This window comes from Amorphotheca resinae (genome assembly GCF_003019875.1).
Source record: "Amorphotheca resinae ATCC 22711 unplaced genomic scaffold M430scaffold_10, whole genome shotgun sequence".
NCBI lineage: Eukaryota > Fungi > Ascomycota > Leotiomycetes > Helotiales > Amorphothecaceae > Amorphotheca > Amorphotheca resinae.
The window spans coordinates 781996-804332 of NW_020194480.1; the positions used below are offsets into that span (position 1 = coordinate 781996).

Genomic DNA, 22337 nt, shown 5'->3' on the forward strand with positions numbered 1-22337 from the left:
CTAAAGACAAGTAGAGACTGTCGACGCGACCACCAAAATCTGGGATCGAATACTGGCTACTTGTAGTGTGAGGCCAGCAAACAAAGAACCAACGGACTGTTATGGCATAATTCCCAAGTTGTCGAAGTTAAGATACGCGAGAATATGATTGAGAAAGAAGCGCGTTGATATCAAGCCACAGAAAATATTCACTTTAAGCCGTGGCTGAGGCCGCTATTTACGCAATTGTGTTGAAAATAACATTTAGGGAAGCTGACCTTGCATACAAAAAGAAGTAATATCACCTTTTAGTTCAGCAATACGCTATAGAAATGCAATATCCCAGTGACACAAATGGAGCCAACCTCATAGACATCACAGTCCCAATATATAGCATCCCAGAAGCGATTTCCAATGCCAATGTCTGTCCTACCAGGAGCAGGTAATGGTATATAGCCTACTTCAAGCCCACCAGCCCATCGGCGGTTATGGGCTGAAAGTCACGCAAGGCACAACCATACTCTGTATAACACCACATGGACCAGGGATCCTTCAGCTGAATTTGCTGCCCGAGCGACGTCCAGAGGTGGCCGGATGATTCCAAAGTTCTCGGATGTTGTTCTCTGGAGTATTCGGCGAGTTCAACAATCGACTTAGAACATTATGGAGAGAACTAGGAATCTGTTTGGTATAGATCTCGATTTGGGATGCTCTGGAACTTTTTGATATGCTCTTGTGCCTATATTATGCCGCCTGCAGCGTCAAGTTGAAACGGATAATCACACAGTATTCTGGAGTAGATGATATCAGATCCACCGCCAATAGACGCCAGAAGCTGGGCGTAAGAAGAAGACCTGTCTAGGAGATCCAGAAACCGTGAACTATGACAGCAACATGATGGAAAGCACACTTCTTTTCATCTTGCATTCTTTAATCAGTCATTGAATAGTCGTGCATGCTAAATCATTTTGGTGATATGTCTAGCAGCTTGCCAGCCAGGTTGACACATATATGGCCGCATAAGAGACTCATTCTAAGAAAATAAAGAAAAGCTAAGGTCCCTGCAACAATCAAAGACGGTTGGCGGGTCACTACATCAGGCAATCCTACCTTCAACGCCCCCCTAGTTGAGAGATACCTATCATCGACAAAGTCAAGCAGCGACTATGTAGATTGACCTCTATTTAAAGCAAAACCAACACTGGGTTTTCCACGTTTGTTCAATGCCACATCTAGAATCAACTCGTCTGTTGCGCAAAAGGGATTCGGATATCATTTTCAGTCCAGCGCGGAGTAGGTCGATGATTCGGATGTGTAGAGTAGGATCGAGATATGCATATACAGATAAGAGGAGGGGGGCAATTTGAATAAGAGGAGAGCAATTTGAATGTTTCCGAGTATATAGACAAAATGTTGTTCGGCGATCTTCCAGAATAAGGTAACTCGAGGCTGGAAGCAATGTCGTCGGTTAAGTGTGCTGAAACCAACACACCCTCCCGCGCATATTTCAGCACCAACAATGGTGTAGTACTAGCCGAACAGCCCGAACGAAACAAACAACACAGCACCTCATAGGAGACTAGCCAACATCAAACACTCAAATTTAATCTCTAATCGTTTCTTCTTCCCTGAGAATAAGTCCATTACAAAAGCACCAACTTTTCATTACCTCGTTGACTACTCTTGTGTAATTATCGCATCCCTCCTGTTACACAAGCTTTCGTAGGCAACGCTGAACAGACCGTCGGCTGTCAGGTAAATCGTTAGGTGAATCGTTCTAAACATTACTTCGAGCATTCTTGAAGGCTCTGTAACTCTGATAGAGATTTCTCCTTTGCTATACCCGCAAGTTCCGGGTACTGTTGCAGAACCAGGGTTTTCAAGTGATTCCCGATGTGCTCGATCTGATTCAGGTCTGGCAGAAACTATATAAGAACACTTCAGGAAGCTTTCGAGACAAAAGGACCGGATGGGTCCTTGCCTCGTTCACACACCACCGGGAATGAATCTGTCGGGATTCCAGGGAGCATTCCCTCCGACCGAAGGCTGCCAGGGAATTTGACAAAAAGGCTCCTGATTTGCTTTCTTCAGCCTCTTGATTTTCTGCATACAGAGGCTGAGCTGATACACAAAGGTACGAGCTTTTGGCCTCCTTTCCCACCACAGACTCGAGAGAATGATATGTCGGTCAGAAATATTAGGAATAAACGCCCTTATATCACCAGCTAATGAAACCCTTCTTTCTAATTTCTCCAGGGCCGAACGAGAGACGCCGGGTGCTCGCTAAGTTGTAGATGAGCGTCGTGTCATCTATACCTCCCAACTCTTGGGCTTTCCCATCGATGATACGACACAACTTTGGCCTCGCCGTAATTGGTAGGGAATAAATATGACAGAGTCATTCAGCCACTTCCTTTACGGTGCCCGAGGAAAGGAGGACGGCTGCGCAGCTTCTCGAACGTCCCTGGTTGGATAGCGATGAAATTGGCATCGAAGAAGAAAAGGGCTCGAAAGTCGAAGTCGCAAAAGCGAAAAGCTGAATCTCTACTGCATTGTGAGGCGAGGCTCTTCGCAAGAGTCGGGGTCGTTGAGATTCCGTTTGCGCTATCTCTGTTCCCCGAGGGACAATGCGATCGACCATGGCACGGACCAGCCCTACCTGGTACGCTCTTTAGCTTTGCCCTCCTCAGTCCGTTCATCCACGTGACCAATCCCGAGTTTCCAATCCTACCTACTGGATTCTTCATACAGCAAGGTAGTAGGTGATATCGGTATCGCAATCTGTGCTCCTCGTCCCCTTTGGCAGAATCATGTGTCAAAACAAAGAGAGATTGCAGGAGAGCGCGCAAGGGATTGAGTTGAGACCCCCAGTAGAGGAATTCATCATCACCAGATTACCCAGTCTTTTACCGCCAAAATTACCCAGCTTCCTTTCTTGGAGAGTTCAAGCGGCTCAGCTGCAACCCCAGCCTCTCCCCATATCTCAGGATTCCGGACTCTCTAAGTCCTTGCTAGTCAGATCCTACAACGTGGCATTCTCCGGTTTCTATTGGCGCTGGCCATGTACATTTCGGAAATTCAGGGTCCAAAACTCGGTACCACTAGACAGACCCCGCGTTGATCGAGCACTGCATTCGACTTTCTGTGGTACCGAGGGCAGTCTCCAAAGGGAACTGGCTACGGTATTCTTTCTTTCTCTTCAAAAGCCATCCCCTGTCTCCCCATTGAATTTGGGTCCTGATATCTAGTCACCATTTGCTTCACCGTACCCCGTCGGCAAGTCGAGATTTGTTGATACACATCTCGCACCACCATGGGCGAGAAGCCGTCGGGTGAGGTGGACGCGACGCTGCAAACAGCCCAATCCCAAGACGTGACCAGTGATCCAAAGCGTCCTTCCGAAGGGTTATCAACGAAAAAACAATCACTCTCGGATATCTTCACTATAGTGAGCTTACCCTATATTACCCCTCAAATCATGCTAATCGTTACTAGTTCGCCGCAGGTGCTGCCCTCGTATCAGATGGCTACTTTAATAACATCATGACTATGGTCAATGTCTTGCTCAAGAAGGAATACCCAAAACAATACACCTCTACTGTCAGCACTCGTGTATCGAACTCACTGCTCGTGGGCGAGATATTTGGTCAGGTGACCGTAGGCTTGGCCTGCGATTATCTTGGACGCAAGTTTGCAATCATCATGACGACCGTGATGATTGTAATTGGAGGTATTCTAGCTACTGCTGCCCATGGAGTTACTCCCGATGGGTATTTGCTCTCTCCATTTCCGTCTATGTTTCTAAGACGCTAATATACCCACTAGCATGTTCTGGATGATGACGGTTGCTCGAGGAATGGTTGGATTCGGAGTAGGAGGTCAGTTGTTTATCCGAAAATGGAATTACAGTGACTGATAGATACTACAAGGCGAATACCCAGCTTCTTCTGCCTCAGCATCAGAAGCTGCAAATGAACATGCGCTCAGGTCACGAGGCCCGATCTTTATCCTGGTCACAAATCTTCCCCTGTCCTTCGGCACACCCTTAGCTGTTTCCATATTCCTCATCGTCTTCTCTGCCTGCAAGCAGGCTCATTATAGTACTGTTTGGGTAAGCTTCCTTGTCCAGATCATTCTTCTTGATTAAGTGAAGAAACCATACCGCTAACGATACGAGTAGCGTGTCTGTTTTGGTATCGGCTGCCTTCTGCCCCTCTCTGTCTTTTACTTCCGTATTAGGATGGTTTCTAGTGTGCTCTATCGCCGAGGTGCTATCAAACGTAGCGTTCCTTACCGCCTAGTGTTACGCTACTACTGGCGCTCTTTGGTTGGAACTTGTGGAGCATGGTTCCTTTATGATTTTGTGGTATGTGCATTTCCAGAGTAAATCTTCAATCTTTTCCAAAGGCTTGGGAGTTGCGAGACATCATTACTTCCTGGGGTGTTATATCTGTCCCTGAACCCCCCTGACTGCTATTGATGTAAGTACTGAAGATAGGCAGACATTTCCTAACGGAGTTTTTTCCGGCACGATTATCTCCTCTGTCGTACCATCTACTTCCAAAGACGTCGTCCTGAAGACTGCCGAATGGACCTTGCTACTTGGCACCATCGCTCTCCCAGGTGTTATTGTTGGCGCCTTGCTCTGCGATCGACTAGGCCGGAAGAACACCATGATGCTGGGCTTTTCCGGATACTTGATTTTCGGTCTCATAATTGGATGTTCCTATGACAAAATCACCAAAATAGTTCCACTCTTCGTCGTCTTTTACGGGCTCATGCAAAGCTCTGGAAATCTAGGACCGGGCGACATGCTCGGACTTATCTCCTCAGAAACCTATGCAACCTCCGTCCGAGGCACGTGCTATGGATTCTCTGCCGCAGTTGGGAAGGCAGGGGCTGCAATCGGAACTCAGGCGTTCACACCGATCCAGAACAATCTGGGAAAGAGATGGACCTTCATTATCGCAGCTATCTGTGGGGTTGTCGGCATTGCTGTAACTTACTTATTTGTAGAAGACCTGACTGGAGAAGATCTAGCGGAAAGGGACAAGAGGTTTAGGGCTTTTCTTGTGGAGAATGGGTGGGATGGAGAGATGGGTGAGGATGATCTGAAAGCTTTAGCTAATGACGGACAGGTTCCGGGAGAGGGTATCGTGGTTGATGAGCCTATGATGGGTAAGATGTCGTGAGCCTCAATGGTCTGTATCTGTAATGTACATGAGCCAAATCTAGATAATGGCGAAGAAACACCTGAAGCTCACCGTACAAGCGTTCTCTGATTCGCGACATGAGGATACCCCTGGGGTTGAAATGATTTGGTATGGAAAGGAAATGGAGCATAAATCCTCTCCTGAATAATAAGATTCACACTTTTGATTCCACGCCACAATTCGAATTCGAATTCGCTTTCGGATTATGGTGCTTTCTTTCAAGCTTTTGATTTATCATTCATCAAGGTAAAATAATTCCTCGTAAAAGACGATTCTCGTACGCGCTCCATAACCTTGGACGTAAATGCAGGATTTCAGAAGCTTTATATCAATCACAAGGTTCAACGAAGATGTTACATTCTCTCGGGGTCGGTTGCGGCTGTGGGGAACTTCCGGGACAATGCGGGGTTGCCAGAGCTCAAAAAGCAGGCAAACTGCTGGACACAGAACACGAACAAAAAAATGTATTTGGATATTGGGAACTCCCTCCCAGTTTGGTATCTCTATATACACCTTACCTTAGCATGGCGCAGAAGCCTCCACAGCGAATTGACGCGCCGGCACCAGGGGCGAACCCGGCAACGTTCATTTTCTTACATGGGTTTGGAGACGATGCCGATGGCTGGACAAGTGAGACCTCATTCTATTTCCATATATCCAGCCCCTCCAACTGTTACCAACCCACGGAGTCCGCACGCACATTTCCACATTGCCGCGCGCGTATGAATCGGGGAATGCTTGACTAACGCCCGCCCAGATATCGCGCAGCAGTTCCACGCAGCCAACAAGTTGCCGCACCTGAGTTGGGTCTTCCCCAACGCGCCGCACAACCACGAGGCGATGACGGCCGCCTGGTACACACCGACGTCCTTCTCGCCCATCCCGGTGGGGCGTTCCTCGGGCGGTGCGGGCCCTGCCGCGACGGAAGAGGCGGATGAGGCCGAGCACGAGATCCTTAGTAGTGTGGAGTACGTGTGTGGGCTTGTTGACGACGAGGTCGCGCGCGGCGTCCCGCTGAGGCGGATCGTGGTCGGAGGCTTCAGCCAGGGCTGCGCCGTCAGCTTGGTTGCCGGGCTGGCGAGCAGGTATCAGGGCCGGCTGGGCGCGGTGGTGGGGCTATCAGGGTATCTACCGACGGGAGAGAAGATCGCGGAAGGGCGGAAACGCTACGAGAAGGGCGGAGAGGGAGGAATGAAGGTCTTCCTGGCTCATGGCACCAAGGATATGCTGGTTCCTATGAGAGTCTATCGGGACACGAAGGCTAGGGTTGCCCAGACTGTTGGAGAGGAGATGCTGGAAACACATGAGTACGAGGGGATGGGTCATGTAGCAAGCGGTCCTGAGTTTAGGGATATGTCTGAGTTCTTAGAAAAGGTAGTGCCAGCATGAACATCCAACTACTACTTTACCTACAATGTGTTACTCTATAGGTAGGTATAAGAGTACCCAGGTATTACTCCCATTGTGATGAGAATTCATATCACGTGACTATGGCGTTTACCTCACAACTGCCTACTACCTCTTCAGATATTCAACCATGACTGACCCCGAGAGAAGGATCTTTGCATAGTCATAAAATCGGTAATCGCGACAAGTGAGATGCAGTAGTTTATTGATTTCTGCCCGGTCTATCATTTTCAAGACAGTCGCGGGTGTTTTCAGGGTGAGTTCAGGGTTTCTCGCGTGCGATCAGCCAAGTCCCGTGTGTCTATCATGTGTCATGTGCGGAGGCTGGGAACTTTTCTTGCTTTTCTTCGCCGCCTCTTTTTTTCTCCCCTGCTTCTCCATTCCCAGCCTCACGGCAATTGACAACCATTCATCAGCCTAATATAGTCTGAAAGCGCCGTCAAGATGGCTTTCTTAGCATACTCCACGTTTTACGGGTGGAGCCGCACACACGATGAACTTTGGAGATCTAGAGGAACGGGACGTTCATCGTGAGTCTTGCTGTTGATGCCGTTGTCTGTCTGGAATCTGGCTGACCTCGACCTCAAGGGAATCATCCCCAAACGGCTGATCTTCCTGTCACTCCTCTTGATGCCCGACTTCTTGACTTTCGCACTCCTTCGTTTTCCTCGACCGTCTCCAACACCCCTGTGACGGTGGTCCGGTGGGAAACTCCTCCCTCACGAATTAGGACACCCGAAAGCAGCCAGGAAGATCTCGGCCAGGAAAATTTCAAACGCCACAGCGAACATTTTTCGATTGGCATCAATGAATCTGCACATGCTTCTGATGAACCGTTGGTTATGCAGTCCGAGGAGGAGCCGGTCAGGAGCGGCGAGGTGGAAGTTGCAACGATGGAGAGGGCTGAAATCGACGTGGATTCAAGCCCTCCAACGCCAAGCGTAGACGATACGCCGTATATACGATTTGCTCTCGATCAATTGACTCGAGATGAAGAGGTCGGCATCTCTCCAGGCCGCTTGATAACTGGGCCAAGCACATATGCCTATCCAGTCGAGCCGCCGGTGCGAGATCAAGGTCTTGATTATTACAACGACAAACGACTCGCGAGGGAATCTATCAGGAAACACCGCTCCTCTTCCTCGTCAGATCCAGAGCCATTATTCCGATTCAATGCGACGAGACCGCTCTCACCCGCCTCGGACAGATCTCCTGGCCCGGAGATGTTCATTCCTGTCCAGCCTCCAATGCGTTCTTCACGATACCCGCCGCTTATGTTTGTACCAACAATTTTACGAGCGACTTCGATGATTACTTTATCATTATTATGTCTCATGATGATAGCTGCACTTATGTTCTGCGCTATCTATTCGTCCCACCATCAAGGCCTTGTTGGCTGGTCTGATGGTATATGGGGCGGTTTGTATTTTATCTTCGGGTTTCTGCCGCAAGTCCTGGCTGCGGTCATACTGCTATATGTCCAAGGTGTTGTGTCCGCTATTACGAGAATTATGCCTTACGCCCTAATGGCCATGAATGATGCGGATAGCAGAACAAAGGCTCTGTTTCTGGGAATATATCCGAAATGTTTTTTATGGCCGAGATTGGATGGCCCGGGGAGTATTGGTGTTGCCAATGTGTTCTTCTGGCTCACGATTTTCACGATACCACTACAGGGCTGTTTGTTCGCGGTCATTCCTGTAGGAGGGGGATGGCGTTGGGCAGCTGTTCAAGGTGTCGCCTGGACGCTTGTTGCCATATATGTGCTTGTTTTGGTTGCAACGGTTATATCGGGTGTGTTTTTCTTTCGGCGCACTACTGGGTTATTGTGGGATCCTCGATCATTGGCAGACTTGGTTGTGCTTTTGCCTGGAAGCAATAGTCTAAAGGACTACCCTGGGACGGAGGTTATGAGAAACAGAAAACAGATTGAGGAGAGGTTGGCCATGAGGAGTGATCGACTGGGCTATTGGAAGACACAAGATCCAGCACAAGGAATATTCTATTGTGTTGGTGAAGAAGGGACATCCACACGGCGGTATACTTTGGCAGCTGGCAAGATTCACGAGAAACCTTCCAACGATGATGGGTTTGAACCCTACCAGTCATCAGACGTCGAAATAGCTGCAGACTTGTACAGCAGGGCTACACGCTTCCGATATATCCCCCGGCAACTGCGCGATGCAACCATTATTTTCTGGTCTATCACGGCATTCATCCTCCTTCTCGCCTTGATTATCATATCATTTCTGCCTTCCACTGCCATTCGCCATGGATTTTTGCCACTAGTGCCTGCAGCGCCAGATTCTCAGGGGTTCTCGCCAGCCAACTTCCTGTACAGCTTTGTACCTTCGGTTATTGGTATGCTCCTCTACCTTCTCTTCCAACCTTTGGATATGGGTCTACGCAAACTTCAACCTTGGGCAGAGCTTGGGAATACGGACGGCACTACGGCAAAAAGATCGCTCCTTCTCGACTACACTGCCGACCTTCCGATCGAGTGCACCCTGAAGGCCTTACGGAGAGGTCACTACCGAGTGGCTATCGTATCGCTCTTGTCATTCCTGTTTATACTCCTTCCCCTGCTCGCAGGTGGATTATTCTTCCCTCTCACGATATCCAACGACGTCCGTATGATGCCCAACCTGCCATCATTCTACATACTTCTCGCGGTCCTGATTCTCTACCTCATCGGCCTCCTCATCTTGATCCCAAACCGTCACCAAATGCGTCTTCCTCACTCTGTCGACTGCCTTGCAGAGATTTTCAGCTTTGTCTATAACAGCGGAATCTTGACTGACGCAGCGTTCAATTCGCCACCAACCAAGTCAGACTTAATTACGAGATTGATGGCCTTGAGTGCAACTGGTTATGAATCCAGATATGCATTCGGAATCTATAGAGGGCGAAACGGAAAGGAGTCACTCGGGATCGAGAGGATTGGCCGAAGAGGCGCACAGCAAGTGTTGGTCCTGAGCGGGAGGTGAGACACGATTAATGATTTTGATATTAATGACTGCTGCGGGTTTAGCGATACTGAGTTTAGGTGTTCCGGGATATGAGCGACGTATGGTTTGATGAATTTCACGATAGACTGTAACATAGGTATATTACTGTACGATCTAATGACAATCGGTTCTCGTCTTGCTCGGTTCCAACCCGGCCATTTTCCTTCCACATCAAACTCATCTCTGCCTGAAAGGTGGCTGTACACTGTACATCCATCTAGAAGCCAGTACTTGCCAATCACTCTGGCCCTTACCTCCTTTCCCTCGCGGATCGGTTCAATCTGTGGTATAGGCCTATTTTTGGAGCAAGGAGATCGATATCCCGTCCGATTACTCACCGCGGCATCCTGACCTTCGGGCGTGGATGCAGTGGTCCATATCTTCTGGTCGACATTGCAGCAGAAACTCTGCAACTACGTCTGCCTAGGCGATCGATTGCAAGCTGGTAAACCTATCGTGGGTTTTGGCTCTTGGTCAACTAAATTTATTGTGTTTATATTGTGTTTACATCGGTGCGACTTGCATTAACTATACTATCTATGGTTACTATTTTAGTAGAGTGTGAGCTTCTGAGAAAAGCAGATCTGGCATATATCAATAGAGGACTTAGGTAACTTATAGGGGATTCTTGAACCATGAGCACTGTACCTCATACTTTATTTGGGTGAATGTTGGCAGCGAAGGGGGAAAAGCAGGAAGAAAGAAGGTAACGGGAAAGGTGGGATACATCACGGGATTGGTTATCTCGTCATCTTCGACTCTTCCCTTCCCGCGATTACTCAAGCCTCGCCGCAAACATCTCTACTTTAGGGTCTGCTGCGCAGTCCAGTATCCCTTCCCCGTATGCCTGAGGCTTGAGACAAAAGAACATAGCATCGAAGGAGGTCAGAAGCACCAGATCAGAACCCCTTACTTAGCGGCCCGATCTTCCGATCTTCCAAGTGCCGAAACAATGGAACAATGTCAGCCACATTGCAACTTATCCTGAGTTTACCGTTTTATCTTATTATTAGCGAGTGCGACAATAGAGGGGTCAGCCGACTGCAGAAGCCTTTTTCATCCTTTTCTCCTCAGAGTTTGTTTTCATGCCATTTCCTCCGGCCTGTTTTTCATCGGGCTAGTACGGTTTCTTAAGGATTTATTTGACTATGGTTCCTTTCCGGCCGAAGGTATATGTATTGGTTGTGCTCCAATCTTGAAGATCAAAAGCAACAAAAGAAAATCCCCCGATGCTGGGCGCAGCAGGGATACTCGCCTAACTCTTCAAGACCCCCTTGACTCGACAACACTCCCTTCAATCTGCTGATCTAAACAAAGTCACAAAGCCTTTGTAAACTGCGGGTGTCTCAAGGACTTCTGCAGCAAGGAGCGAGAATGACGACTTTCCTGCATGGACGTTAGACGCGTCGAAAAGCTCCGCCGGTTAGCTTTCTCAAGAAAGGGATTTTTACGCCCTTGATGTTATTACCCCGCCTCACCACCGCAAAAGCCTGAGATTGATACCAAGAATGAACGACATCTGAAACGTGGTCACGCATTGAGCGGCGCGTCTCGTCCCCTTCAATAGAACACTTGTGAGTTGGAAACCCCAGGCCGATAGAGCCAGACTTTAGATGCCATGTAAACACGAGGATTTATGGCACGCGGGTTGGAAAACAAAATCGACGACCGCAGACTTTTCGATGATTCGAGCTTCCTGCCAACGAAGAATTGACTTCGATTTTTAATTTTCTTCCGACAGCTGGACCTCTCAAGTGTTAGGTGTTTGAACATTTACCCCAGGCTCCAGCGCTGCCGGTATACAGAAACTTCCATAGTTGGTATTCTATATTCCAATTTCTTCGACAAGTGTTCCCCTCTTAGCAGACGGCACTAACCCACCCTCGTGTAAAGGGTTACGACAGAATGAAGCGTCGGCACTTTATTCTTAGAATAATTAAGTATGCCTGATGCAACCTAAAGAATCTTCTAGTGGCGTTGATACTTCAGCCCTGCGCAGATCGTTGCAGGGCGGCTCTGATTGGCAGCGCCGATCTCTGCATTCTCACGGGTTCACACGTTTTTAACCCTGCGTGCTGGCGCGATTTCTAAATGGAATGCAGCTACATGATAAACAACGGCTGCCTATTCAGGAGGTCCTTAATGTTCACAATTGTGGATTTTGGGCTTACACGTCCCGTTGCTGGGCATATATTCTTATCTCCAGCATCTGGTCGAGATATGTGGACATCCCTCGTCTGTATCAAAATCTCCCTTGCTTTGGTATTGATACATACTCCGCCATCATAATCTCTCCGTTACATGACGGCTTCTTCAGAGAGGCGTCTTCTATCGATAAAAAGATATGATGGCCGCGTCCCCGCACGATCAAGACTCGAGGAAGGGCTGGTTACTATCATCCCCGTCTACTACATTCAGTTCAAACATGGACCTTCGCCAGCATTTACCGGAGTCCTATTACCTTGATGCAGTCAACACAAGAATGGTATCACGAGTGCCAGTGGCATGTCAGTTATCACCACATCGGGCTCGACGTCAGCTCTCTATCTCGTCAGAAAGCTCTGCACCAGATCTGGTAGAAGATATTATAGGAACATACGGTTCGGATACTTCGTACGATGATGATGACTACGAGTATCACACTTCCGGTGCTGCCATATGGGACTCCTGGCTGGCAAAGGATTCTGGGAGCAGCGCCTCGTTTCATACTGATCCGGCGATTCGATCACCACTACGGACTCAATACCCAAACCTCTCGTCGTGCAGCATCAACTTCGCAACACCAAACCTCAAACCCATTTACTCTTCTGGTGATCTCCACCGATCATATGTCGTTCGCCCACCCCACCCCGCCGTTCGTCCTCCAGCAAAACAGCACATATACTCTACTCCGCCTCCACTCCTGCCACCCAACCCACCGCCACGTGACACTCGAGAAACATGGCCTCTGCGCAATGAATCGATCCCTTTCCGTCCACGTTCCCACACCACATCATTAGAATCAGGATTCAGGTCGACAAGCAACCTCAGTATACGCACAGCTTTCGAACCACATCCACTCCGCACCTGCTCACGCAACAGTCCCGCCTCATACTCGCTCTCTACTCTTTCCTTGCCACAATGCGAGCGGCAGCAATCATTCGTGGCGCTACCTACGAACCTCAGGGAAGAGAAATCCGTCTTCGAAGACTGGGATGAGCCGAAAGCCGGCCGCTGGCTGCAGCGAAACCACAAGCGGAAACGACGCTTGAATGGCGAGAATGCGGCGGCGGGGAAAGACGGGGAGAAGAAGAGCAACAAGGAAAAGAAGAATGGAGGCGGTTTGCGGAAGTCTCTGACTACCGCTAGGGAGGTTTTGAAAGGGGTTTTCCGTGGAGAGAGTTGAGGAGGTTGGTTTGGCGTGGTGGGTTTGAAATGGCGTTGGGCTTATGATGAGATGATTGATTGATATCCCTTGATTGTGTTCTGGTTAAAGCTTAAGGGGTGTTAGGGTGTGGATTACGGAGAGAAGTGTGGTATTGGTGTTTGGTTTGAGCTTTAAAGGGTCTGAATGGGAAATGGGAAATGGTGTCAGTGGAACACTAAATGGTATGAGTTGCAGTTTATTAGAGAGCGGACCATTTACCGTACCGAGATAGAAAAAGGCATTCCTTCGCAGACCAATGACAATACCAAATATTCTATTTGGATAAACGCCCTCCGTGAACGTAAAGTTTTTGTATCATCGGACGGCTGCCGGCTTCTCCTGAACCGAGGCGTAGGCTACGGTTCAGATTACCATGAAAATGTGAAAGAGATGTGCAAAGATAGGCACGGAAGAAAGGTTGACACTGATCGGGGCTGCTGGCTGTTATCAATATAAGTCTCTAGAGATTCGCATGGAGGTATCGAAATTACCCAGAACAATTTCCGCATGTACCTATAAGCCGTACTGTAAAATCGCGACCTGAGATAAGTAGAAAGACCTCTCGAGCCAAAAGCAGTACACGACGACGCCAATTCTTTCTAGCCTTGTTGATCTCCTAGCCTCCGTCCAACAGAACGCTTTGATAAGACAAGTACTCGTCAAGTACTTGGCCCTGTGTCCATGGCTATCCGGTGGGATTCGAATGTAGGCCACCGTCTCACAGACCTTTCACATGACAACTGGTCCATGACCATGCTCACCTGGTCTTGCCGGTCGGAGAATTGGTCCATGAGGCCCCTGTGCAGGAGCATTCTCCTTTTCATTTTCAACCGGATCGATCTCTACACCAGCAGCGCCATCTCGATTTGCTCTCCATACGCCCCCTGCGGCACCACCAAACTCCTCCCTTTTCCATACCTCGACCTTCCGCTTGCACTCTTCAAGTGCTTCTTCACCGGCCCTCCAAGCCGCCTCACGATGGGGGCATGATACAGCAATTAGGATGCTCTCTTCACCTATCGGCACGATGCCCAGTCGGTGTATCATGACAATTGAGGTCAAGGAGTGCTTTTTATGGATGCTCTTGCATATCGCAAGCATGGTTTGGAGGGCACGTGGCTCGTAGGAGGTATACTGAAGCTCTTTCACAGGCCTTCCCCTGAAATTATCACGAGTAGTTCCTGAGAGAGAGGTGTTAACCAACCCTGCGCAGCGGGAGGGATCTGGCAGTGGCAATCACCTGCAAAGAGGACTATGGCTCCAGCCTTTGGGCTCCGTACTCGATCCATCGCTGCTTTTGCATCAAGAGGCTCGTAGGACAATGCAACATAGCATTCCTCCTCGTGCATTTCCAATTCGTTAGCCATGGTTACAGAGTACGACCAGACCCCGAGGTTGGTTGATGGTGTAGAACGTTGAACGAACGAGCGTGCCTCAGGCGGGGTACTTTACGTAGGACATCTTGATCAGCCTATTAATAGCATCATGATCACGTGCAGATTTCCTAGAACCATTGGAATTTGCGAGGCCATGAGAGCCACCGTCTTCGTCTATAAACATACAACCATCGATCATCACCCCATACGAAAAGTGCCTTTCTTTGACACCTCACATTCCGAACGAACTCCCGAGCGATGGATCGGGCGCGCCCGGTAAAGCCTTCTTCCGGCTACGGGTCCAACATGTACGACGATCAGGCTTACGCAGATGATTACCATCGCGGCTCGCATTCACAAGGCTACGAGTACCAGAATTCGCGGAAGGGTAATCGATAGTTTGGATAGGGAGGCTTCCTTGAATCTGTGCTGATATTGGATATCTAAGATACTCAAAGAATCCCCCCCAAGGGGCCTACCAGCGAGAGGATGTACAACGCGGCGCATCTAGAGCGGGATGACCGATACGTGGAGAGCCGCGAGCGTCGATATGAGCGGTCGAGATCACCGCGAAGGGAGGGAAGAGGTCGATACACCGATCGGGACCGAGAAGGATATCGCTCTCCACGCGACAGAAGCCGAAGCCGTTCACCATACTTTGGGGGCCCTCCGAATCGCAACGTTATACTCGAGGGCCTACCAATAGACATGACACAGGAACACGTTGGCCGCCCCATTTCTACCCTGTTGCGCATCTTGACATACGAGTCTCATCCGCTTTTACCCTAAGTGCTCATCGCATGATCTTGGAACTCTGGCTAAGTGTAGGGATTGGCCATCTTGGCCGTTCTTTCGCCTTTACAGATTTTGAATGAACTACAACACAGTCTTCGGGTTGAAGGCTTAGAGGAAGTCAGATTGATCAAGGACAAGAGGACGGGTACGAACCCTATGACCATCGACGATTCTTTGCGCGATACTCATTGAAATGTGCTAGGCCTATCACGCCAGTTTGCCTTTGCTCAGTTTGCCGGTGTGCCCGAAGCAAGAGCCTTCCTCGACCGATACTACCCCTCCATATCGTTATATGGCGCGTATGATTCGAGTCAAGCTCCCCCTGCCGAGCCTACAAAAGTCCGGATAGCATATAGCCGCGAAAAGGACGATCGTGATAAGCCGGGCAAAGGTGAAGATGACTGGAAATGCGAAGTGGTAAGTTTCAGAAAATGATTGCTGGAACATTTCTAACAGGTTGCAGTGCTACTTGGCCAACTACTCTCATCGAACACTATGTTTCCGATGCAATGCTCCAAGGACTCGTAAGTCCATTCACTCTCACGTCTTGAAGTATACTGACAATCAAAGGTGCCACCGCCCACGGCGTAGTTGTTGCCCAGGGTAATATGTCAGCCTTTTCTGGATTTGCGACTACTGGCGACAGCGATGTATCTCCTGATAGTACCGCTTCCCAATTTCTTCTTCTCCGTGGCCTGGAACCTGGAGTAAACGAGGAACTTTTAGCGAAGGGTGTCAGCAAACTCTACAAGACGAAGAGCAGTACACCTCCGGCGGATTCTCAGGCGAACAAAAAGTTAAAGATTGCTTCCACGTCGAACGATGCGAGTCTAGGTGCAAAAGACGGATCGCTTCGACGAGTCTTATTGATCCGAGATAGGAAAACCAAGGAGAGCTGGAGATACGGGTTTGCCGAATTCAGCAGTGTTGACGATGCGCAGGCCGCCATGGCCAAGTACAAAGCGTCCGAAAAATTCACCATCTCCTCTAAGCCAGTTCTCGTTTCCTACATTCATGCTGGGGTCTTCGTCCCGGTTCTTCATCCATTAGGCCCCGAATTCGAGGGTTTCACCTTTAGTCCCTTGTCCAATGCTGCGGTCAAATTAATGTATTGGGATGAAGCGGCATATGCAAGCGAATTGGTCATGGAAGTTGCCGACCAAACCTCTTCTCTTGCGGGTAAGGAAAGCGAACATGCGAAACTTGCTGCTGCTGCCGCGAACGAAGGTCTTGTCGCTGTTGGAAAGGAAGGGGAGCCGAAACCGAAGAAAAGAAAGGCCGATAAGGAGGCTTCAACCAGCAACAAAAAGGTTGTGGCACCTCACCTCCAATTTTGGACCAACAGACACGCGGAGCTTCATGGTCTCCCGCCAAAAGATAATGAGGGTAGTTCAGGAGATTCGTTGCCCGAGACTGAAAAGAAAAGCCCAGATGCGCCGTCGGATGCACCGCCAAGTCAGAGCTTTGCAGATTTAGAACGGAAGTGCTGCCTCCTCTGTTCACGTCAATTTAAGACGGAAGCAGAAGTGAATAAACATGAGCGAATGAGCCAACTACATCGAGATAACCTGAAGAACGAGAGTCTCGTTACCAAAGCATTGGCGAAGCTCAACAAAGCCGGGAATCCAAGCACGGAAACTTCTGCTTACCGAGACAGGGCTAAGGAACGTCGACAAGCTTTCAATCAGCCAAAGCAGCCCGCTGCACAGCACAATCGGGCGCCGAAAGTTTCTGGTGCGGGTAACTCGTCCAAGAAGGAAGAAGAGGAATCTCCACCGGCACCATCAAAAGGAGCTGCTCTGTTGGGCAAGATGGGCTGGACGGCTGGAGAAGGACTCGGCGCCCAGGGAACTGGAAGGACTGATGCAATCATTACTGAATTGTACAGTCAAGGAGTGGGGTTGGGTGCACAGGGTGGAAAATTGGGTGATGCGGCAGAAGAAGCTCATCGACAGACTAAAGGTAGCTACGCGGACTTTTTGAGCAAGGCGAAGGATAAGGCAAAGGAGAGGTATGAGAGTCTTGGATAGGCAACAATTAGTAGGTGGCCGATAACCTACAGCAGCAGTTCCATGAGGAAATGCAAGACTGAGGGTCGGAAATCTAATAGCCTCCGGGGAATCCATGTGAGCCGGCAATACCTGAAGAGGAGTGGTATTGCGGCGCACATGTGAATCATGCAATGCCCTGCACTTCGGTCTCTCATCAGGAACATCGCCCGATAGCCAGGTTGTCTGAATGGCTTGTCCTGGCAACGCTTGAGGACCACAGCATTAGCATGAGCCTGGCAAATATTGGATCTGGTTACACAAAAATTGATGTATCAGTCGAATCCAGGACAAGTTGGCAGTATGTCGACGACTGCTTTCATGGTTTTTGGACAGAGTATCAGTTTTGAGGGTTGTTTTCTGGTTCGAATCGAATCAGGCCGGCAATGACGGACACCCGCACTTTGTATTTATATGAGCTTGTAATTTAACCCTGTCTCTGTCTCATCCTTCGCCTCTTATTCACACTGCTTAAGATTCATGCCGTGATACTATTTACAGGACTTAGTCCCTGATACACCTTCTCGTCATGTGGCTATAAGAGCTTCTGTCAGCCACCATCAGCGCCATCACTTCTATTATTTTAGGATAACTTCATACTCTACCTGCTTTTGATTTAGTAAATATGGAATTAACAATATCATTATCTTGAACATCAAAATTTGGTTATTCGGCATATCACATACTTGCCTGAATACTTCAGATATGTAATGCCAGCCCCTTAGATAAGGCGCGGGATCTGGCAAAACGCGGTGGCCCGTGCGTTGGCACCGCGCCTTTATCTACACCCATCGACTCCCCTCGAATCCGAAGATTCCGCTCAATTGAAAGCATCTTCTATTATTGTAGAAGAGTGAAGACCTTTGCTACCGATGGCAGAAGACCTCACTCTCCCAAGGTTAGCTTGGGACCCTTCCACTGGGTCGATTTTAAACAACAGACCACGAAAACGAGCGCGTCTCAGTCCCCTACCATCAAGCGATCCGCCAGTCTTCTCCAGCGACGATGACCCTTCTGCAGACAACTACACGCAAGACCGCCACAAGAAAATATATCGAGGACCGTGGTATCGGCTACAACCAGCTTCCGAATCAGGGTCTTTGCATCCTGACTCGAATCATGACTCGCAAAAGCCCGGCTCTAAGAAAAGCAAGAGGACGTTCGAGAGGCGCTTCGATAGTGGTGTCTGGCTCGGGAGCGATGGCACCGATGTTACCGATGGCACAGATGTCGATGAAACTACTGAAGGCTTGGGAACGTTCAGCGGGGCGACCACGGCTCTGCCCATGAGGCAGTCCCGCGCAATTCGGGCATTTAGGACCCCGCAGAACTTCACACTGTCAGCAGAAGAAGAACTCGCGCAGAGGGAGATCGAGCTATGTCTGGATGATGGAAATGAAACGATTGATCTTTCGTATGTATCTCATGTATCTCACGCACGCATGCTCGATCCTCAACGCTGACATATACCTAGATCTCGAGAGCTGACATCTCTCTCAAATGCTACCATCCGACCTTTAGCTGCGTTTACGCGCGTTCCTCCCGTCACCGAAGGGGTGTTTGCTCGGATTGAGCCCATGCTGAAAATCTTCCTAGCTTCGAACCGCCTATCTAAGCTCCCTGAAGAGCTCTTCAATTTGGAGCATCTGACTGTCCTGAGTCTACGCAGCAATCGTATATATGAACTGCCTCCCGCTATAGGCAGGCTGCATAACCTGACAGAGCTTAACATATCTCAAAATCGCCTGCAGTATCTCCCATTTGAGATTCTGGACCTGTTCTCCGACACTAGTCACCTGCAGAGTTTCCAAATCCACCCGAATCTTTTCCACGAGCCGCAATATCCCGCTGTTGAAAACAGTGGGACTCATCCAGAGGAAGGGGAAGTCGCCGAGGAAACTGTTTCTGGAAATAGTACAACTCCCCGCCATAGAGCAACCTACGGTGTTTCGCCAGACGAGAGACAAAGAACTTGGCACCCCCAATGGAGGGTCTCTTACAGATGTCGGACAGAGGTTCGATATCTAGATATCAATGGTGCCCATATAAAGGGACCAACGCTCTCGAACCACACACTTTTCGGACCACGAAAATTTCCTAGCGGAATACCTATTGTCGGCGCCAATGACATTCCCACACCTCCTACTCCTCGAGGCAATGACATATCCCGCGTGCCCTCTCTACTTGAAGTCGCGCTCAACGCGTGTTCACGAACCCCTCACCTCCCGTATCTCGCCTCCGAGCTACCCGAGGATTGTCCTGAATCATTCTCCGGCCTTCTAGCCCTAGTAGCCGAAAAGAAGGAATCCGGAGGCAGCAAATGCACAATCTGTAAACGGAATTTCATAATCCCGAGAACGGAGTGGATCGAATGGTGGGAGATAACCAAGGCGCCGGAGAACGAAGGCGCTGTTAGTGCGGCCAGCCCGCGGAAACCCGTGGAGAATGAGAGGGATGTCATAGAGAGTATGGTTCCCTTGATCAGGAGAGGGTGTAGCTGGCTTTGCGTTCCGAGGAATGTGGCTCTGGAGGGAGAGGGTATGGATGTTGATGCATGAGAACTGGAGGGCCGCCCGTTCGGCTTTGACTCAGGCAACCATTTGTCAAAGCCGATTTTGGAGGGCGGTTGATCATCGGTCATCGAAAGTGCTGTTTGCTATTGCATCGCGCTTGAAATACATTCCCGATTCCGAATACTAGTGGCCTAGAAAACTGTGTGTTGTCCTCCCTCGGTATTTTGATTTGGCAGCTGAAACATTTGACTTGCTCTTGGAGAGAACACCCGCAAGAGATTCCTCCTAGTGGCAGATTACCTGTAGGTCCTGTGTTTCCGAAAACGGAAAATGCTTAATCGCGCGGCGTCAAGAGGTGTAAGTAATATTGGTATATATCAGAACCCTCTTTCCTTGCTCCGGCTTGATCCGACAGCATAGTGTTTTCTTCTGGGTATATATAAAACCACTACTATTCTCTGTCTGCAAGTTAGGTCCCTGTCAGCGCTCTCCTTTTGGATCATCATGGCTCACATTTGATGTACACCTGAAATGCCACTTGTTCCAGATAGGATGACCATCTTTTCTCTTTTGTTGCACCTACAACGTCAATGTTTATCTCTTTTCACTTTCCCTTAGAGCCATGCTGGCATGCTTAACTCTGTTCTTCTAGGTTGTTATCCTAGTATATGATCACGTGAAAGACATGACAAGATGATGAACTTTTGTTGCGCCAGTTTTTGTTGCGTATCGCAGAAGCAAAAAGCAAATAAAAGGAATTCAGGTACCTATAGGTACTTAGCCTAATGTATCATCACGTGCGGTTTAGCTTTTTTGTCGCACATCGCAAAATCCTTGTATTGTTGTACAATCTTTGAAAAGAGTAAAGCTTCAGCTGTCGTGTCACCCGACCCCTGGATCACCACCCAGTGCAGTTTTGTCGCACATCGCACGTCTTTGTACCTTTTTTGTACATTCTGTAGAAAGACTTCTGGATCATCATGTGTCTGGTCTTTGTTGTCACTCGCCGTAACTCTTGAAGGAGTCTTGGAGAGGAATGTTGGGGTTCTAAATGTACTGGTTCTGTTCGCCCCCCTGTCTTATCACGTGCGCGACGTCCTTTTGTCGCACATCGTAAAATCTTCGTACCTTATTCTTAGGCAAGGCTAGCTATCCAACCCTTACCCATGGGTTATCATGTGATATGTGCATGGCTTTCTGCATTACAAGCTTTCTACAGATTCTTCTGAATGCGATATAGTACTGCTCACTACCTAGTACCTTGGGCTTTTAGGTATGATAGGATTGTTTGTCGCACATCACAAAAACGTAAGAGTCCTTTTAGAAGTGGAACTGTTCTCTAGGTTATTACGTAGTAAGAGTAGACCAGATTTTTTCAGTGTTTTGTTGCACATCGCAGGTCGGGTGTATCCCCCCTCCCCCTAGCAGTCCTTCTGGTCTGTGCGATTTGATACCTTGCTCTGTATTGTAATACTTCTCTACGAACACCACCTCTCAAAGAGTTCAATCAATACTTGAGTAGTCATTATGATTCTCTTAATCTAGGGTCTATCTTTAGCCAAGGATTCAAGTTCATCTTCATATTTCATCAGTATTGGACGATTACAGAGCCCTGGAAAGCAAGGTAGCCAGCTAGCTACTTTACGGCAGCCTTTCCATGTCTACAGCAGCTATCAGCTGATATAACAACTCTGCAATTTGAGGTTAATTCCACATGATTGACCTTTAATCTAGTATTCATCTTGATCTGCCTATCTACCTAGTACCTACTATACTGTATCTATGGTACCTTTAGTCCCTTCTACTTGTCCCCAGACCGCATTGGTGGGATTCCATGAATACTGCACGACTAATCCTATTTTGGATAACAGGTACCCTGGATGCTGGATATTCTCAGGCTCTTACTAAATCTCCCCACATCTACCCTCTTAATCACACAACCTTCAACAAACAGTCTGGGCATGTGGTTTAGTGGTATAATACCTCTTTAGCAAGCATACACTTGTCTCTGTACATCTGTACCAACCTAGAGGTGGTCCTGGGTTCGATTCCCAGCATGTCCATCCATGACCGAATTTTTTGCTGCTTATCGTATCCTCTTGCAGATTTATGCTGAGTGAGAACCTTAGCTATATGGCGGATAGGAAGACTATGGAATTCAGCAGAGTCAAAGGCCTTAAGAATCTCACGGATAGTAAAGATACAAGCCTGATTTTTTTTACCTTCGGTAAATTCAACCAGTGGCTCTGGATGTCGGGGTATATAGGTAGGTAGGTACGAGGTATACGAATCGGTAGATCCTCGGTGCACTGTATGATTTTACCCACACTATGGTGGGATGAAGAAGACATGCAAAACACATGAAGCTTTTGCAGCTGGAGTGTTACTGTTTGTGTTGCTTGTGCCAAACGAGTCTTGTATTCTAAAAGCGTTGCGGTAACAGTGCTCACGTGAGCGCCTGACCCAACGTCATCACTCCCGCTCCGCTGGCAAATATCTAGCGATTATCATCAGCACGTTGAACCACACGTTGAATCTCGGAACCCCCATTTCTCTACCACCTTGAACAGACCAACATCGAGAATCGCAAAC

General features: G+C 48.7%; 7 protein-coding genes across 7 annotated transcripts; 6 read left to right on the plus strand and 1 right to left on the minus strand.

Annotated features, from left to right (window-relative positions):
* Nucleotides 1-3292: 3292 nt before the first annotated feature.
* M430DRAFT_106694 (hypothetical protein) lies at nt 3293-5171 on the plus strand (the record flags this gene model as incomplete). Its single annotated transcript, XM_024861097.1, has 6 exons — nt 3293-3427; nt 3475-3749; nt 3805-3857; nt 3909-4090; nt 4160-4345; nt 4482-5171. The coding sequence occupies 6 exons, from the start codon at nt 3293-3295 to the stop codon at nt 5169-5171; spliced, it is 1521 nt and encodes a 506-aa protein (XP_024718471.1).
* Nucleotides 5172-5628: 457 nt separating this feature from the next.
* M430DRAFT_68696 (hypothetical protein) lies at nt 5629-6581 on the plus strand (the record flags this gene model as incomplete). Its single annotated transcript, XM_024869372.1, has 2 exons — nt 5629-5822; nt 5950-6581. The coding sequence occupies exons 1-2, from the start codon at nt 5717-5719 to the stop codon at nt 6579-6581; spliced, it is 738 nt and encodes a 245-aa protein (XP_024718472.1). The 5' UTR covers nt 5629-5716.
* A 408-nt stretch (nt 6582-6989) lies between these two features.
* On the plus strand, nt 6990-9724 carry M430DRAFT_44390 (hypothetical protein). Its single transcript, XM_024867696.1, has 2 exons — nt 6990-7129; nt 7188-9724. The coding sequence occupies exons 1-2, from the start codon at nt 7093-7095 to the stop codon at nt 9584-9586; spliced, it is 2436 nt and encodes an 811-aa protein (XP_024718473.1). The 5' UTR covers nt 6990-7092; the 3' UTR covers nt 9587-9724.
* A 2233-nt stretch (nt 9725-11957) lies between these two features.
* On the plus strand, nt 11958-13316 carry M430DRAFT_36594 (hypothetical protein). Its single transcript, XM_024866957.1, has 2 exons — nt 11958-13188; nt 13238-13316. The coding sequence occupies exon 1, from the start codon at nt 12033-12035 to the stop codon at nt 12990-12992; it is 960 nt and encodes a 319-aa protein (XP_024718474.1). The 5' UTR covers nt 11958-12032; the 3' UTR covers nt 12993-13188; nt 13238-13316.
* A 426-nt stretch (nt 13317-13742) lies between these two features.
* M430DRAFT_107595 (hypothetical protein) lies at nt 13743-14380 on the minus strand (the record flags this gene model as incomplete). Its single annotated transcript, XM_024861166.1, has 2 exons — nt 13743-14194; nt 14254-14380. 2 exons carry the CDS (start codon nt 14378-14380, stop codon nt 13743-13745), a joined length of 579 nt encoding a protein of 192 aa, XP_024718475.1.
* Nucleotides 14381-14851: 471 nt separating this feature from the next.
* Nucleotides 14852-17686, plus strand: M430DRAFT_144750 (hypothetical protein). The gene is made up of 6 exons (XM_024862907.1): nt 14852-15156; nt 15180-15213; nt 15254-15329; nt 15387-15601; nt 15648-15708; nt 15755-17686. Exons 1-6 carry the CDS (start codon nt 14879-14881, stop codon nt 17212-17214), a joined length of 2124 nt encoding a protein of 707 aa, XP_024718476.1. The 5' UTR covers nt 14852-14878; the 3' UTR covers nt 17215-17686.
* Nucleotides 17687-18070: 384 nt separating this feature from the next.
* On the plus strand, nt 18071-20104 carry M430DRAFT_44393 (hypothetical protein). Its single transcript, XM_024867697.1, has 2 exons — nt 18071-18646; nt 18707-20104. The coding sequence occupies exons 1-2, from the start codon at nt 18105-18107 to the stop codon at nt 19788-19790; spliced, it is 1626 nt and encodes a 541-aa protein (XP_024718477.1). The 5' UTR covers nt 18071-18104; the 3' UTR covers nt 19791-20104.
* The last annotated feature ends 2233 nt before the right edge of the window (nt 20105-22337 follow it).